An 18,975-nucleotide genomic window follows, 5' to 3' on the forward strand; every position below is an offset into this window, starting at 1 on the left:
ATTAGAAAAATGACTCCCAAATTTGTTTGAGAAGTATAATGCTCTTGTGTCAGATCTTGTTTAAATGAAGTCATTGTATTAAGAATCGGGCATCCCCAATGCTCTTCTGCTCACAGTAGTCCTGGCTCAGTTATACCCCACTACATCCCAATAGGAGGTGGCAAACTTTGCAAATTCTGCATTTCTCATTGATATTCAGGATGCTCCTTCAGGACAACCTGTCCCTGTCCTTGCTCTCTCTCGTCTCCTTCTTTCAGGGAAGAAAGGGGGTGCATGCCCAGACCCAGCTGATGTTCGGCTGCAGTCTTGGGGAACCTGTTAAGTCTCATGGGCCTAGATTGCCATGACTCTGTGTCTTCTGGCTATCTGTTTCTGTGTTATAAACCACCACTGGCTGCATTTAGTGGCTCAATAAATTCATTATTGTTTCTCATCGTTCTGTGGCTTTTCGGTCAGCTGCTTGGTTCTCACCTGGCCCTCTCCCGTGCGGTTGCAGGCCAGTGTTGGCTGGGCTGTGGCTGACTGCCCGATTGGGCTGGGAGGCCAAGACAGCTCATTTACACAAGTGGCAGAGGCTGGCTGTCCGCTGAGAGCCCTGCTGGGCTCCACAGAGCACCCATGTATGACCTCTTGTGTGGCTCATTCTTCTCGAAACATGGTGGCTGGGTTCCAAGAGACCCAGCAGAAGCTGCAAGGCTTCCTGTGACCTTGCCTCTAAGTCCCAGACATCACTTCTGCCACTCTCTGTGGGTCAAGCAAGGGACTAAGGTCAGTCCAGATTTAAGGTGAAGAGAATTAGACTTTGCCTCCTGATGTGAGGTGCAGGATACAGATGGGGTCCATTTTTTAACTTCCACAGTGTGCATCAGAAGCACAGAGTGCTCTAGAGGAATGAGATTAAGCAAATATGAGAGGCGGGAGAGGCACCGTGATGCAGTGCAGGGAGCGTATGGAATGACTAACACGTACGGACAAACAGGGCGGCCTTGCTGGGCAGACTCAGTACCAGGGAGCGGGGAGCACACACTGAATGAGCCTTTGTCCATGGAAGCCGGGTAGCACCCACGGAGAGAAACATCCGCATCCACTGGCCGAGGCCCTAAATTAACCCACTCCTCTGACAGATGACTGAGTCACAACACGGCAAGGGGATTTAAATAGCAAAGCTTTAAAGGCATGTTTACCCAAAAGCTCCCCCATGCATGTATCCTACTCGTTTGGAGTCAGTAAAACCATCTCCGTCCATTGGAGCTGCACGGTACTCACAAACACGTAAAGAACGGTGCAGTCACGTGTGGCGTCCATTGTTTCTCAGCTCACACGGTACGGGCGCTCCGTGCCCAAGGGGTACTTGTATACTTAGAACCACACTTTGCGAGTTTAAGAAAAGGTCAAGTTCTGTCCAAGTGCTTGAAAGTCTGATTGCCTTCATAGCCTGAATCAGGAAAACAGCTTCCTCTTCATCACACCGCGTCACGGGCACCTGGGTTCCCACTGCGGAGGGTGGCTGCTCTGCACATAGGGCAGGCGACTGCCTTGAGGGTCGTCAGGGTTACTTTTCACCCTTGTTGCTGTGTTTCTGTCACCCTCTGCACTCCTCTCTGGCTCCCTGAGGACTCAGATTTGTGTTTATCTGTGCTGAAAATTTAGAGGCAAGATAAACAACATCTTAAGCTACTTATAGCCAGAGGCTGTGCTTCTTATTAGACATATGCTAAATGTTGGTTGCTGGGAAAGGTGGGAAGAACACCTCTAGGTGTGAAAAGCAGATACGTAGAGGCTGATAGAAGTTTAGCCCAGAATACGGCTGTGTAGGATTAGTACTCAATTGATTTGTGACGTACACTCTGTGGAATGCGAATCCCTTAGGGCCCTGGAGGTACTATTTCTATAGGGCCAATATTTTTATACAGAGAGGAGGAAATTTGGCAACGGCAAAGAGCACGGAAGGGGTGTGGGCGAGAGGGTGAGGAGTGGGGCCACCCTACAAACATGAACTCAGGACAGTGGACAGAACATACAAGGAGACGGACTCCGCTCTGGCCTGACTTCGTCCACGTACCTCGTCCCACCCACACAGAGGAGACTCCTGTTCTTGGGTCCCAGGAACAGTCCACGCCCTCCCCCTGACAGCCGACTGCGGATCTACCACTCACCTTCCTTCCTCACTTCTGTTGACTCTGAACGTGGACAGATCTCCTCCTGCGTGCCAGACACGGTGTTACGTGGAGGGACAAAATGCATGAACTCGTGCTGGCAAACACACCGTAAACAAGCAAACAAATAACTAATCTGAGATTGGGACCGGTGTTTGGGAAGCTGGGGGTGTGCTAAAGAAGAACAGGGGCCCTGTTTTGGTTAGGATGTTCAGGAGGTAATGTGAATGATCCCAGAGTCGCTGGTTAAACTTTGACATGTATTTCGCAGCCTTTTTAAGTGTCTCAAATTACATGTTGCTACTGTTCAAATTAAAACTATTGTTGCCTATGCTGAGCCCAAGCTGCGGGATGAGCCGCCTTCCTGGGGAGCAGGGGAAGCGACCCAGTGGCCAGAGCCCTCCTGGATGGCACGTCCCTCACTCCCCGCTCTCTCTCCCCAGGGAAGGGAGACGTGTTTGGAGATGTGTTCTGGAAGGAGGCCACCCTCGCCCAGTCCTGCGCCAACGTCAGGGCCTTGACCTACTGCGACCTGCACGTGATCAAGCGGGACGCCCTGCAGAAGGTGCTGGAGTTCTACACGGCCTTCTCCCACTCCTTCTCCCGGAACCTCATTCTCACCTACAACCTGAGGAAGCGGGTGAGCTGCCAGTGTCCGTCTCCTCTCTACCAGGAGCAGTCCCCGTGCGCTTGGGGTCACCGCGCGGGCCAGGGAACGACCTTTCGTGGTTTATTTAAGTGGAGCCGTTGGTTCTGTGGGGGGCGAGGAGTGGGGGGGTTCTGTGCATTGGTTGCTCTTCAGAGCTTTTGCTGTGGAATGAGGCAGACAGGAATGTTACTAGGTTAAAAGATGGATCCATTTCAGAGCTGAAGAGATTCATTCATGAGTGTGTCCCTGGGCTTTTCCCCAACAATATGCAGGCCTTTAATATTTTGGGAAGATGACTAAACCATGAAATCACTGGTCAGTAAAATGGCTGAGTGGGGCCACTCAATATAAACTGAATTCTCCCTGGTGAGTGGGACGCGCTGAGTGGTGTGAGGACATTAGCCAGTGGGCAAATAGTAATTTTTTTAAAGATATGAAAATGATACAGTTGGATGCAGAAAATAAGAAACATACGGACTATGATGGCCTAGAGAATATTTTATATATGAATACCAATTTCACTGGTTGAGGAACAGTACTAGTTTTGAGAACCAAAAGATTTCGTATCTGAAGTTGTTTCTTGCACCCTTAAATCATCCGAGTTGCTCCGTCTGGCTGTGAGGATTAAAATACTCATCTTGTACTCTAGGTTTTCACAGTTGATTTTCTTGCACTGTATTGAAGTCTTTTAGTTAAATCAGTAACGAGGTAGCTCTGGGTCTACAGAAATCATCTGGAAGGATTGTCATAGAAATCTTGCCAAAAAAGACCTTATAATCTTTCCCCCGAGGCCTCTGTCCCTATTAACACTGTTCGTACTGCCCCGAGGGTCCATGTTGGAAACCTGGCACCGCTGTGATCCTCCTCCTCTCCTGGGCCATTTACTCCTCGGGTCCCACGGGTCCTACCTCGGCCCTCAGACCTGAGTCCACACTGTGCCTCCTCCTCGGGGCTCTCCCAGGACCCTCGGGACACAGCACCCCTGACCCAGACCCTTCCCGTGTCCTGGACGGAGCAGCAGGCTCCCGCCTTGCGTCTGTCCTCAGTGTGGTGCTCTCTCTTCTGGCCGTGCAAGTGACCTTGGAAACCAAGTAGACCCTGCCACTCCCCCTGTGACAAGATTTGTGCTCCCACTCTGTTGCAGGGTAATGTCTGCACCCTTCAGCCTGGCTTATGTGGTTTTCCACACCCGGCCCAGACTTAGCCCCCACCCTCACTCAGTCACGCTTCCCACGCCCACCTCTGGCACCCCGAACATCCCCACCCTGAGGACCCCGCACACCTCTGCAGCCACGCCTCATCCTCTCGGAGCACTGTGCCTCCACACGGGCTCCCTGGGCCTGGGATTCTTTTCTTTCCTTCTGTGTGCAACAGACACTTCTTAACCCTTAAGATTCTGCTGAGATGTTTATTCATTCATTCATCAAAGCCAGGACATACCAGCTGAACTAGATCGACACATAAAACTGAGTAACACTCAGCCCCCTGTCTCCAGGAATCTAGAGTCCCCTAGAGGAGACAGCCACAGGAAGCACAGTGTAGTGCGTGCACGGTACTAACTAAGTATGGTGAGTGTGACTGGTACGGGGGCTTGGGGGAGCACTAAGGAGGGGGGCAGCTAAAGGGGCAGTTGAGGAGAACTCAGGGGGTGAGAGCTGAGCTGAGCCTTAGAAGATGAGTTTGCCGAAAAAGGAGGGGAAGCGGGTATTCCAGCGGGAGGGGCAGTTTGAAGCAAAGGCACGGAGAAAGGAAACAGCCTTCCAATCCTTTGTGAAAGATTCTAAATGCCTGTCATTGGGTTATCCCAACAATGGGTTTCCAAGTATGCTGAATCTCTTGAAGTGAATGCCTGGTGAGTCTCTGCTCAGAGACCTGGGAGGGTAGGGGCTTGGGGAGTTGGTGTCCCTGGTGCCTAACCCAGTATGAAGAAATACTAAACTTTTGGGGGTGGCAAGGAGACAGCGATGGGATCTCCGGGCCCCAGTTTCCACGTCATAACATATGACATTGTAACTAGATGATATTTTTATTGTTCTGTGATTTGAATGCTGGACATTTCAATTCCAGTGGGGAATTGGCAGGGGTGGAGAAGAGGGAGTAGTTACACTTCTTCCTTATTTATCTGGGAACATAGAATGCTTGCTGCTGGTACTTTTAGCCAAGTAGATCCTCCTAAAGTCCATTTTTTTATTTATTCCTTCTTTTTATGAAAGCAAGTTGATTATAATTAGCTTTCGGTGTTGCTCATAATGTCGATTGAAAATGTGCAGTTTGGGTTATTTGGAGGAGTAACCATCTTCAAATAATTGTGGATCTAATCTGTCTTAAAAAAAACAAGGGTGACAGCAGAAACACCACCTCCGTGGTCAGATGGTTGACAGCTCCGGAGAAGAGAAGACTCGGGGCCGCAGCTCTGAAGGGTGTGGCGGAGGAGCTCTAGGCCTGGTCTGTAGGACCGCAAAGTGCAGAGACGGAATCAGAGCTGCAGACAGCATAAGAAGGACCTTGGGGAAGTTCCAAGCTGCCTGATGAATGCAATAGGCAGCTTGGAGTGATACCAGCCCGCCTGTCCTGAAGGTACTTAGGCATTCCCCGAGGTACCCCTCAGAGACATGTGAAGGGGACTTAGGTACCCTGTGAAGAGTCACGTTAGTTGACCTTGAAACATCCTTTCAATTGCAATTGCCAATGAGTCTGATGCAGATGCAAGAGAATTTTAGTGAGATCCTTTCTATAATGAGGTAGCCACTCATTTTCGCAGAAAAAAAAAGAGGCTTGTCACGTTGGTATTGCCATTGTAGTCTCTCACTGTGTCCTTCTGAGGATTAATTCATAGTTACACAGGGCATAGAAGATGAGAACATTACATGCATGAATTATCCTTGTAGCTAATTTTTTTTTCTGGCAAAGTGAAGTGCATTCTTGTGGTTGTTTCTATCTTGGAAAAATCCAGTGTGTTATTTGCGAAGATTCTTGAGAACGCAGCACCTTCGACATCTGTTTGGGGAACTGTTTGGTGTTGCGGGCCCTCTCTAGCACACAGCGGCAGCTCTGCGCTGGAAGGTCCTCCGTGGCCGTCCAGTCTCTCCCGCCTTCCCCCCGGCCTCTTTTCACACTGGGTTACTAGTGAGCGAGCCCCAACTCGGTGGTGACCAGACTGCTCTCTGCCTCTCACCACTTCCTGGCCCACGCTGGCTTCGGTGTCTAAGCCTCATCCTAGCATCCCTAAATCCGTGTGCCTAAAACCCAGCTCTCAGCACTGCTCTGAAGCCCAACTCGGGAAGGGAGCTGTTGCCTGACTGCATTTCCCCCACAGAACCTGAGGTCATAGGCAGGGGCGAAGGAGGTAGAACCTGGAGGCCAGTTCGGTATGCTGACCTTTGGTTTTCCTTGCCAGTGGGCGCTGAGCCAGAGGAGGCCCTGGTCTGTGCCCTGCCTGTGCTCCTTACTGTTGCCATAAGTTACAAATGCTTCCTCCTCTGTGAAACGGGAACGATGAGAAGTCCTACCCTCGCAGGATAATTGTGAGGGTTGCATAATGCTTGCAAAGCTCCCTCACACGGGGTCTAGCACATAGTACGTGCTCAGTTCAGTTGTGGGATATTATGATCTTGTTCTGTCCACTTGACACCCTACTCCACTCTCTTCTCTATTATCTTGTGCCTTTCGGAAAATAAAAAGGAGGCAATTCCTCTGACTTTGTTTGTACAGGGAACTCACTCTGCTGAATGGATGTTCTGTGGGGTGGGTTTTATCACAGGGTTCTCTGCACCTCTCGCAGCAAACGCGGGGCCAGCTGATCTGGAAAGTGGACATGGTGGTGGCCTCACTGTCACTTTGAGCTCCTGCCAGGGAGTGGTCAGCACTCACCCTCTTCTGGCCAGTTCCGTTCACAGAGGGGAAAGTTAGGCAGTTCTGACAGCTCAGGTCAGTCGCTAGCGAGTCAGGCTTTGCCAAGAGGAAAGCACAGCATCTTCTTTCTCCTGAGGGAGGTGGCCTGGAGTTGTCCCTCATGATGAGGGGAAGTGGATCTCTAGGGTGCCGGGCTCTCCTGGCATTTTCCTCCAGGCCTCGAGTCATCTTCTATCTGTAATCAGAGCTTCGTACACTATTAATAGTAACATTCTTACCAACTCCCAGTACTGAGCAAGCTACGTCACAACGTCAGTGCACGCTTTATGTCAGCTTCTTGAATCCTCGACAGCCTCACGGCATTAGAGAAGCAACCCCATTTCCCAAGGGAGTAGACTAGGACCCTGTGGAGAAGAGAATCACTCTTCCGAGGTCACCCAGCTGGTAAGTGACACCCCACACGCGCCCCTCTTGTCAGGCAGCATCACGTTCCGTGCTCGGCCTCCTTGAAGAGTGGCTCTCAGCTTTTCCCATGTCGGTGTTCTCTGGCTTCTGCTTTCTCCCAGGCCATTGACGTTTCAGAGTGGCTCAGGTGGTCTGCAGAGCATCTCCAATGGCCGTCTCCACGCACCAGCACACTCAGACACTTGTACAGCAAAGCCACGGGAATACCCAGGTGGGGACACGGGAGAGGTCTCCCCTCCTAGGCACAGGCACGTCCTGCTGGGTGTGCTGGGGAGGCACGACACACCTCACTTTGGTTAGGCAGCAGGCGAACCTCGCCGTGACGTTAGTAACTTACCAGGAAGACCACTGGCTTCAGTGCTAAGGTCCTGGGCCTGAATCCTGGTCTGCCTGCCGACTAGCTGTGTGCCCTCAGGCAGGTTACTAAACTATTGGAAGCCTCATCTGCAATAAAGGTCTGATAAAAATTCCTCTTTATTAGATGTACCGTGCTCACAAATATTAAAAAATAAGGCATTAAAAGTGACACACACCTGTAAGAACCACTCACTACATACACATTTGTTTCCCTCTCCTCCCACTGCCTCCTCTCCATGCACCTTCAGCCTCCCCCACCTTGGACGTCCCAGGTCATGCTTTGCTCCCATTGGCTTATAACCAGATCCTTTCTTCCCCGGGTGTTTCGCTTGGGGTCTCCGTTCCTTTCAGCCTGGGATGAGGCTTCATCCCCAGGTGCTGGCCAGGGGGGTGGGGTCCCCCAGCTTCTCAGCAGGATGCAGAGAAAAGGTTCCACAAGTGAATGGCTCCCACAGACGAGCAGTGAGGTAATCCCCAGCAGTCAGTGCGCAGGATAATTGGCACATAGGCAATTGGGAAGGTGGTTCTCATTCTCTGTGTGGGGCCTTTACTTTTAAAGCTAATATTGTTGTATATTTGAGTATGCTTTTACACAGTGTTTGCTCATATTAATTTATTCCAGGATGGATTTTTCTTAGCTTGCCGAGGCCCCAACCCAGTGAGCTAGGGAAGGAGTGGGGACTATGCTTACTGGTGCTTTCAAAATAGGGGCCTCCTAGTGCCTGTTTTCTAAAACGGAGGTTGCCATAGCAAACTGCCTTGAATCCTATATGTTTATTTCTAGGCCACGTTAATCAAAGGGAATTTTATTCTGGAAAAGAGGAGATCAAATCATGGAGCCTCAGAGAGAGCTCTGCTCATAAGTGGCATTGGAAAGCCTTTCAGTTTTCTCCTGAACAAATTTTTGCAGAAGGTTGATAAGATGGAAAGAGAGACTGCAAGCCAGGTGCTTAGAAATGCATCTCCTTCCCCATTGTATCATCACAGCCCAAGTTTGTAAAGCGATCCCTACGTAGCCCGTATTTTTCCTGTCATCCCTCCTTAGTGAGGGCTTCTGTGGAATTAAAATAATCCATTAGGCTGTCCAGCCATAAAGATATTATCTTCATAAAGATAATCAGGGGCATCGGAACAGGGGTGGGGAAGGGGACAGATGATGTGAGTGATAAGATCACAGTTCTTTCAGGACTACTGAATGTCAGTCAAAGCCAAGTCCCTTTCTCCTCAAGACAATCCAAGAGTGTTGTTCAGGACCTGTGTGGCCTTCCGTGGGTCCTCAGAGATCCTCCCTACAGTATCCCCCTAAAACTTAGCAGAACCTTAGGAGTGGGAGATGATGAAAGTATTCCATGCTTCTTTATGTATAAATCCGCTTGTCCTGCAGGTGGTCAAGCTGTATCCAGCCATTTTTAAGGAAACAGTAAAGTTCTGGAATGACTATGGGCTTTAAAGCTACATCTTCACATCTGGGCTCAGCCACTTGCCACCTGGGGGGCGGGGAAGATTGAATAAGCACCACTGATCCTCTTCTGTGGAGTCATATACCTACCCAAAGGGTAGCTCTGGGGAAGGGCGATCAAGTGCTGGGCACAGTGCCTTACATGGAGCCCTGTCGAGTTAGTGCCCTTCCATTATTCGTAGGATTGGGAGGAGCAGAGCAAAGGAGAGCAAGAACTGTAACAGTTTGGCTCATAGAATGATCACATGGAGGCAGCAGGGAATGGTGGTTACAAATGCGGACTCCAGAGTCAGAGTGCTTGGGTTCAAAGCCAGGCTCTCCTTAGCAACCTTGGGCCAATCACCTGACCTCTTTGGGCCCCAATTCATTCATTTATAAAACAGGGGCAGTAATCTACCTTGGCAGGGTGCTTTGATATAGCAAGTTGTTGATGTATGTGTTGCTGTCACCATTAGGTGGTAGAAGTTTTAAAAGAAGAGGAGGGGCTAAATTTGAATACCTAGAAATCTTGTGGACAGATGATTCCAAAACCTATGCCTGGGCCCCCAAGTAGCACCAGACAACCAGCTGGCTCATCAGTGGGGTTTGGTAAAGAACAGTGCTACCGGACTCATCACAGATCCGATTTCCTCCGACGGTGGAGGGAATGGTAGAGTCCAACGTGGATGCGGGGGGAAGAAGTTGTCATTTATCTCACCACTTACCGACCTTGATGTATTGTTACATAGTATGTGTATCACAAGTTACAAAAGATCTGGCCTAGTTTAGAGGACCTGGAGGCCAATGCAGTCCTTTGGAGAGTGCTGTGCCTTCCTTATATTTTCTTAGAAGTGCATGTTGGACTCACATTACAGGCTAATGAATCCCAGATCAGTCCCAGTGAGCAAGATGGCTTCTGGGTGTCTCCAGTGGGTAGGCCAACATTTCTCACATCCATTTGGCCCCTGAACACCATTTTGAATTATACTGGTAAGTATGCATTATCTATTATAATACACCTATTAACATCCATCGGAGCTAGTGTTTTGCAGAACATCTTTAGGAAGCACAGCCTATGCTCCTCAATGTCTCTTCTGGCTCAAATGGTCATGACCTGTAGAATGGACATGTCTTGTTTGTGGACCATCAAGAAGCCAAAGATACACCAGCAGTGGGAATCTTCCCCATTTGGTTCTCAGTAAAATCCCAAACAGAGATTATTGGCTGAGCCTCTCTGCTCTCTGCACATCCCCCTGAACTCGGCTTTCCCCCACCTGCCCCCAAGAGCCCAGGAGCCCATCCATCTTCTACTAAGCCGCCATCCTTATGTTATGAAAGAGCATTTTGCCCTTATTTTGGCAGCACGTGCGCTAATATTGGCAGAAGGCTCTGAGGGCTGTTTTCTTCCTGGCTTCAGCTGGCTTCAAAGTCCCTCCTTACAAGTTACTTTCTCATTCTTTTATTGATGCGATCAAATGTCATGTTCCAGCCTCGTCTGCCGTGTTTCTGTGCTTCCTTGTTCCCATGTAAGTGCTCCCTCCACTCTTAGAGAGTTGCTCTTCAGTTCTGAGCATGTCCTTATCAATCCTACCAGTGAGTCATGGGGATTTTCATTCTAGCCCATGCTTTTAGTAAGTGGAGAGTCGGGGTTTAAACCCAGGCTGCCTGTCATAAGAATAAGTACCTTCTCACATGTTGGATTAATAGAAGCAAATGTTAGTTCATCCCCTCCAAGGAGGTATTGAACACATGTGTCTGAAGCTCATGCACTGAATCTGTCCCAGCCCAGAAGTCCACACAGACCATTTCTGATGTAGTGTGTGTCATGGGTCCATCCATTTGAGGCTTCTCACTGCAGACTTTGTTGGTTACAGTCTACCTGTCACTAGTGTCACCTAATGCACTCGTTCTGCTTGTACTTGACTTAGATGTCCCAAATGAAATTCTGGGGCCCTGACTCCATATAGCTTCTCTTTAATCTCTCTAGTATAGGTGAGGCCCGATCCAACAAGGACTGATCACCTTCTCTTTGTAGCTCTCATTGTACTTCCAATACACTGTTCAATGTTTCTCTTTTTTTGCTGCCTAGAAGCTCTATAAGGGCTGGGTCTTGTCTGCCTTGTTCTCCTCTCTATTCTGATCGGTTATTTTAGAGCTTAATACAAAGTAAGCATTCAATAATTAAATGAATGAATGAACAGACCAGCCAACCAACCAACTAACCAACAAATGAACATACAAATTCATCTACTGTTAATTGGGCATGTCCCTCCCTCTCATATTGCTGTAGAGTTTTAAAGCCTTGACTGAAAGATGGCATCTGTAGAGACCCCTCTTCTTCTTTCTCCCTCTAAAGCTTTGCCCCTATATCCCATACTGTCTCTCTCCCCCTTTTCTTTTCCCCAGGCCCTGGGTATAGATGCATCCCCACCTCCGTAGGTACCACTGATGCCAGCATAAAATAATAATAAGAATCACCCCCACTGACTGAGTGCCTCCCTGGCAGTGTATGTGCTAAAGCCTTTCTGTGCATCATTATCTCATTTAGGTGCTGAGGAAACTGAGGCCCAATAAGGTAAATAGTTTTCCCCAGCTCCAAGAAGCTCATTGGAGCTAGAATTTGAGCCCAAGTCTGGCAATCACTAAGACCATACTCTAGATTTTGTATCTGTCCCCTAAATGGGGACCCCACTTCACTGATCTGGGGATAGCAGCCCTGGCTTGTGTTCCCCTAGTTTCCCCAAAAGGATGCTGTCAGCCTGTTGATGGCCTTGGAGGCTGCAACGTGCCCTGCCTGTTTAATTCCATTAGTGAGCTGGCCCTTGTCCACTGCCTAAGAGAGTCTGGGTCTCCCCAGCACAGCAGGGCTCCAGGGCTGATGGCATTGGAAGGTTTGCTGCTTGTTCAGAGAAGGGGTGAGGGGGTGCAAATGGGTCTAAGGATGGAGCAGAATGAGGAGGACTGACCCTCCTGACCAGCTTCTCTTTTGCATGTGGGTCTGCTCTGGTCCCATGAAAGTGGCACAAACTCTGATGATGGTCTATGGCAGGAATACTCACTGCAATTTATTTCAGCCCATCCTGAGAGGCCAGGGGAGTGACCTTCAGCTCTCAATTGGGTGGCCAGCTTGACTGGAGATCTGCATCTTGGATGGCCCATGAGGGGTCAGGCCATGGCCCAGAACCCAGACGGCGTGTGCAAAAGCCCTAACGTCAGCACGGGAATGTGATAACCACGAGTCTCAGGCCTTTTCTGGCCCAGGAGTAATTAGCAGAGGCCTTGAGGAGGTCACTTTTGAACATATTTTGATGGTGAGCATGGGTATTTACCAAGCTGGGAGAGCAGTCCAGTCCTTAATGGGTGACCCTCTCCCTTATGGAAGCCACCTCTGTGCCCCATGGAAGGCACCTCTGTGCCTCCTAATGGGCCGGGCACAGAGGTGGTGATACTTAAGCAGGAAGTGGTCTTTGCATGGATAATGGGAGAAGTGCGAATCTGAGCCACTGGTAAGAATCCGCAAAGAGAAGGCCCCCTGAGGAACAGCACAGTTTCCCCATCCCTTCATTTTTTCCTTGCTCCTTCCCCACCTGGTTTTGCCTAAGAGAAGGTTGCCTGAAGACTCCAGAAGGAAATCTGTCGCAGACTTACAGAGTTGGGCTGCTACAGGATTCACCCTTTCTGGAGGTGTCAGAGACTCCAGAGAGAAGTGGGTCAACCTGGACGAGGACAAGATGCCCTCAGGGAGCCAGAATCAGCTTGCTGTCACTGCCCCCTCTTTCCCACTGCCCTTGGCAATGGTATAGGGATGCAGTAGCTCCTCAGACCTACCCCTTTCCAAGCTTTAACACCCACGCAACTGCCCCTGGGTCACCTGTAGGAGCAAGAGCTGGCATACCGTTCATGACATTTCATTTTTAGAAAGCCCCCCGCCCTAGCCAGCTTGCAGAATGCACCTGGAAGGGCTCCTGCATTCTGCTGCGTTTCCCAGCACACTTCCTGCAGATGCTTACACTGGACATAAAGATACCTTCTGGTTCACGGAGTATGGATGTTTAATAGTGGTTACTTGTTCGTATTATAGCACCTAGAATCCAGCACTTTTCAGGCTGGCGCACGTCATACTTTGTGGCGCCTCTGGCTGGGGAGGTCTGACAGTGCATCCTGACCCTCTGCTGGACCGCTGTAACCATCTGGATGAATAAAGAAGTGAAGTGGCATCCCAGTGACCCTGAGCAGTGGGAGGGCTTCCCCAGGCATGGCACAGACTCTGTGGCAGATGCAGGGGGTGGAAGAATAACATGGAAAATGAAGAGAACCCCTGAAGAGTTTGGAAATGGCATAGAATACTAAAAATCCTTGGTGAAAGATGGTAACTAGACTTACTGTGGTACTCATTAAGCTGTATATACAAATGTTGAATAATTATGTTGTACACCTGAAACAATAGAATGTCATGTGTCAATTATATCCCCAGAAAAAAACCACTGGAAATCCTGACAAGGAAAAGTGTGCGCGGGGGGCCTGGAGCTCACAGCACGCCACGCAGTCTCTGCTTCCCGGGAGCCCCTCACTCACGCGTGTGGAGGGTTTTGCCATAACAGGAATTTCATTTAATCACCTTTCATAGAAGAAATGATGATGTAAGGCTCGGGAGGGGTGGAGGGTGCTGCTTTTCTCTGACACCTTCTCTGTTTGGTTTTTACTTGGCCCTGGGGTGGTGGGGGTGGGGGGAGGGCTTGGAAAATTTGTTCTGAGTGGAAGCCACTTTCTTTTGGCCCAGGACAGTGAGGATCTGGGGAAAGAATTGGCGAAGGGGAAGGAAGGGGCCTGAGAAATAACGGCCAAGGCTACCACGACTGGAGAGGTTCGGGAGGATGAGTGGGTTTTGCGAATGTTACTTATTGAAGGCAGAAGTGTCTGCACTGCACAGCTGGACTCCTTGCCCAGGGAGGCCGATGCCTTTGCTAACCCCAAACTGTGAGACTGGCTGGAAGAGAAACCCAGGGAAGGGCTGACATGGCTAACCCCGCTTCCCCAGCCCTTCGGCTTCCAGGCCAGCTGAACCCAGCGGCAGAGGGGCTTTGTTTCGCTGCTGTGCTGCCTGCTGAGGCCGTGGGGAAGCTGCCAGGGTTTTCATCCTGGGCTTTGCAGTTAAGCACTTCCTAACTCCACTCTGGCATCTCTCTCGTGTTAGAACGTGAACAGGAGGCTTTCTGCCGGAGGCTTGCAGACTAGTGCCGAAGGCAGCTCCTGATCATCTGTGGTCACCAACGACAAAACACCTTGGAATCTATAGCCAGCCATTTCAAGCAGCGCTTCCACTTCCACCACCCCCAACGCACTGGAGAGCGGAGCTGCCTCCGGTGCCAAGGGTGGGCAGCACCCCTGGGCACTGTGCTTCCTCCTCTCCCCTCCCTCCCCACTGCTGGTGACTGCTCTGTGTGCTTGGGGTCACAGAGGGGGCCAGAGCATAAGCAGCTGCCCTTTTATCCCTGCATGGTCTTTGCTATTGTCCCCTTCCTCGGAACCAGGCACTGTTTTGCACACTTGCGTGCATGCCCCTCTCACACCCACAGCTGGAGGTTTGCAGGCCTCCTCACAGACTGGTCTGTCTGCCTGCAGCGTTGCTGCTGCCGTGTGCGTGCACGGGTGTGCATCCTTTCCTTCCGGCAGAGGTTAGTCCTGAAGGAGGCAGCCACGCTCCCTCTGCTCCCTCCAAAGGCTCTGGTGAGAACCCTTCCTGTCCTTTCAGCTTCTGGTGGCTCCGGGCAAGCCCTGGCTTGTGGAACCATGACTGATCTCTTCCTCCGCATGCAAGTGGCCTTCACCCTTTGCCTCTGTGTGTCAAATCCCCCCTCTTTTCTCTTACACAGATACCAGTGATGGGCTTCAGGGCCCACCAGAAATCCAGGCTGCTCACATCTTGAGGTCTTTAAATTAATTACATCTGTCAAGACCCTATTTCCAAATAAGGTCACACTCATGCGCACTGGCATTTAGGACTAGGGCATATCTTTCAGGGGAATGCAGTTTAAGTCAGGATACGGCCCTTTCCCTCCTCCTCTTCTCTCCTTCTTCTTCCTCTTTCTACTCTTCCGTCTCCTTATCCTTCACTTCTTCTTCCTTCTCCTCCTTGAGTACCTGCCCAGCACAGGAATATTTTCCTTTCATAAGAAGTATACTTGTGCCCTGGCTGATGTGGCTCAGTGGGTTGAGCGCCATCCTGCAAACCAAAGGGTTGCTGGTTCGATTCTCAGTCAGAGTACATGCCTGGGTTGCAGGTCCCCAGTGGAGGGCATGAGAGAGGCAACCACACACTGATGTTTCTCCCTCTCTCTCTCTCCCCCTTGCCCTCTGCCTAAAAATAAATAAATAATCTTTTTTTTTTTTTAAGAAATATACTTGTGTAATTTGTGCTGCTTCTCCTGGGTGGTCCTTGGAATAACATCGAAGTGTCTGGTTAATCCTTTGAATCTCAGAGCGACTGATCATTTGCCTTTGCTTTCTCGTGAGCAGTGCCTCTGTGAACCCAGCAGAACGCTCTGCTTGAAAAGAGGTTTGTGCTGGACACTAGAGAGAACTTCCTGCCAGTAGTGGTTGTGAGATGAATAAGTGACCCCTAAGGGGGTATGGACTCCCCTTCGCGCAGATGGTAAAGAACAGCCCTTAGCTGATCTCCTAGCTCTGATCTCTGTAGTTTTCTTGTTCTAAAATCTTTTTCTTGTTCTAAAGTCTTGTTCTAAAATCCTCACAGCCTCGAAATACAGATCAGACCCAGGGGTCTCAGATAAATTCGTGCTTTTAGCTGCAGAGTGCAGTGCCCCTGCAGGCCGTGTTCTGGTGCCCGGCCCCACTCTGTGAGGGTCACAGAACACACTATGTACTTACTGCCTCATGTGTCCTCGCCCTGGGAATAGGCCACAGGGATGACCTATGCCACCGCCTCCCATCAGGACCCAAGCCAGCCTTCCAAATCCAGCTGAGACTCTGCCTCCTGCTTCCGCCCTGTCTAGATTCAGCTAGAATCTCTCTCCTCTGATTTGTCTTTCCATGGTATTTGTCCTTTAGAGGAAGAATCACTCATGGTTTCTTATGTGTTAGGCACACATCAGATTTTTTCCTCTGGATTTGGGAGCCTTATTCATATTTTTATTCCTTGCATTTCTTCAAGTCATGCCTGGCATTTAGTAAACAATTATTTCAGCTACTAGAATCACAACTAAACTGCCACGCACTCTGCTTTTCGGGTTCAAGTCCAAAGATCGCAGGTGGGAATTCCAGCCCCACGTTCTCCTTGTCACCTCTCCAGCAGGCACCCTCAGCCCGCCACACCGCTCCCCTCTACCCCAATTCGCTAGTGACTGCCCTGGCTTCAGCATTTGGAGTCCCACACCCTGAGAAACTCCTCAGTGTCAGGCAAACAGGTTGCCTTACTCCACACTCAGCCTCCCCAACTTGCTGAAAATCTCTATGAGCTGCATTGTAGCTCAGGCTCCACCGTTCTCTAGCCCTTTGTCGTATAGCTGCTGAAACTCTCCTTCACCTTCAGGTGGGCTTCTGGCCCCAGCCCTGCACAGCCCTCCCAAGCCCCCCCAAAGGCAGTCTCATAAAGGCGACTTCTCTGCACCACCTCACCGCGGCTCTCACCTGACCCATGTAGCAGACCGTCCAGGGCAACTTTTCCTCCTCTCTCCACTCCCAGTTCCCTGCTTTTATCAAACCAAAGAGGGTCCTGGGAGGATTGGATGGTGGACGAAACCCTCTCCTCTGCAAAGCCACAACTCAGAGATACCTATTCCAGAAGGCTCTCCCCAGGAAGTGCTTTCTTACCAGCTCATTGCCACCCCTCCTTTTTCCCCAGGAGCCTCGAAGTGATGGAATGGAACCTGGGCTAGTTGTCAGGACCTGGGTTCTACCCCAAACTTGCCATTAGTGCAAGTTCTTAATCTCAGTTTTGCTCATTGTAAAATGAGAAAGTTGGGTGAGCTCTAATGTTTTTACCCTCCTTCCCAGGCTTGGGCTGGAAGGGCTTCTGCATGATGCAAATGCTTTAAGCAGAACAGCAATGGGAAGAGGCCTCTGAAATCTTGATACATCCCCACCACCTGTTCCCACTTGACTGTAATTCCTGTCTTTATCCTTTGATTCCCTGTAATCCCATCCTGGCTCAGCTGTGAATGGGACAAAAAAGACACCATCTACCACTTAAGAGGTTTCAAAGTACAATTAGAAGACCATGATTCTTTTCCTATGACTCGGCTTACACAACAAGATTTGGAAGGAGAAGTTCAATTTCTGAGCCTTGTTTCTGGCTGAATTTCCACCAGACCCAAAGCTGTGTCTGAGTTTTTCCTCTGCTCCCCAGATGAATTTGTCAGGACCTAATCGTGGTTGCCCTTGTACATTGTCCATGTAGCTGAGCCTATTGAAGCAATGCACTGGGTGACTTGCCAGCCTCAAACTCTAGAATGTGTGCACGTTTTTATGTGTGTGCACATACTTTGAACATCTGCCCCACACGTTACTTTGGACAACGCATTCTCACTTTCTATCTCACCTGATACTTGCAACAACTTTGTAAGGTTGGTACCATGATCACCCCTGTGTCCCATATGGGGAACCTGAGGCTCAGAGGAGTGAAATGTGGAAGTGTGTGAAAACACTAGAACTTGAACTTACATCCTCCAACTCCACATCCCATCCCTTTCTGTGTGCCTGCAGGGGGTGGTAAACAGCCTTCCCCCCGCCCCCCTAAGCCCACAGGGATGAGAACATCGCACTGACAGAGGTGGCCTCAGGTGGTTGCCTCGCCCCCAGGTTAGTTCTGCAAACCAGTGTCTCTCAATCTTTAACGTGCACACATATCAGCTGTGACCTTGTTAAAATGCAAATTCCAACTCAGTAAGTCTGGGGAGGGGTCAAAATTCTGCATTTCTCATGAGCTCCCAGGTGATGCGGGTGTTACTGGTTGGGGTGGCACTTTGAGGGGCACACTTTGCATGGCAGGCCTGTAAACAGCTCTAGTTGACACATGCAGAGGGGAAGGGACAGGAATCTGTGTCTCCCCAGGTCCATACCACTGTCCTTCCCCACGGGGCAGGGCTGTGAAAGGCCCAAGAAATCTGACTCCTGCAGTGTAGAGGGCATGCTCCTGTGTAGTGAGGAACAGTTTACTTGCCATTCCAGTTGCTTAAATAATTGTTTACTTAGTGCTCATCCTGTTGTCATCACTCAGGGCTCAGGTGGTGAAACAAGACAGTCTGTCAGGGGACACAGTCAGGGTGGCAGGCCTGGCGTGAGGGGACTGGTGCAGGGAGCCCTCAGAGTGGCAGGGGCCATGAAGGGTCAGACGGCCCAGCCAGGGAGGGTGGCTATGTCTCCACAAAGCCAATGCAGCCCTCCAGTTAGAAAAGCTCCTAAGAATTGATGCCCTAGGGTGGGCCAGGGGGGCCTTCAGGGCAAGGTATGGATCTCCAGTGGAAGGCCCTGGCACCTCCTAGGGGAGCAACATATTCAGTAGAGTAATAACACATGACTACATAATAAATTATATGATTGCACAATTCATACAGTGCCATAACATTTTGTTGGGTTTTTTCATCACCCTTCCCCTGGTCATGGGTTTCTCCCTAATATGCAGCCCTGTGCTGGGCACTGTGCTGTCTCAAACACACTTCTAAGGTTTTTGAGGGCAGGGCTTACAGCTCTGGGAGTGTGTGTGCTTCTGAACATCATAGTTGTTGTGTGAGTGTTCCACGAGCCAAGCATTTTTCCCTCCTTTTGATCTTCCGCAAATGGTTGTCTGTGAGGCAGATTGAGTATGGTATGTTTTGGTTTTTGCTTTTGGTGGTCAAGGTTGGGCATGATCATGTGATAAGAAAACCCAAATACCGACCCTCCCTCGCCATCCCCGCAGTCTCCCGGACTCAGGACCGTGGTACATTGTCTCTGCTCTCCGGCTGTGTCTTATACATGATGCATCACCCAGGGCCTGGCCTTCTTGCCCTTGCAGCTGTGGCCTCTGGCAGAGAGAAGCCAGCTCTGCTGCAGAGCAGGGC

The 18,975-nt window shown here is 50.1% G+C and overlaps 1 protein-coding gene across 2 annotated transcripts in view; it reads left to right on the forward strand.

Moving 5' to 3' along the window:
• The window catches only part of KCNH1 (potassium voltage-gated channel subfamily H member 1), a 318,994-nt gene that overhangs the window by 243,464 nt on the left and 56,555 nt on the right, over nt 1-18,975 (forward strand). For both annotated transcript variants that reach the window (XM_045838602.1, XM_045838604.1), the window contains exon 10: nt 2,600-2,796. In XM_045838602.1, coding sequence (XP_045694558.1) covers nt 2,600-2,796 — 197 coding nt within the window. The remainder of the gene's footprint in view (nt 1-2,599; nt 2,797-18,975) is intronic.

The sequence above is a fragment of the Phyllostomus hastatus genome, unplaced genomic scaffold (assembly GCF_019186645.2).
Source record: "Phyllostomus hastatus isolate PE091 unplaced genomic scaffold, TTU_PhHast_1.1 phas_contig_283, whole genome shotgun sequence".
Lineage (NCBI taxonomy): Eukaryota > Metazoa > Chordata > Mammalia > Chiroptera > Phyllostomidae > Phyllostomus > Phyllostomus hastatus.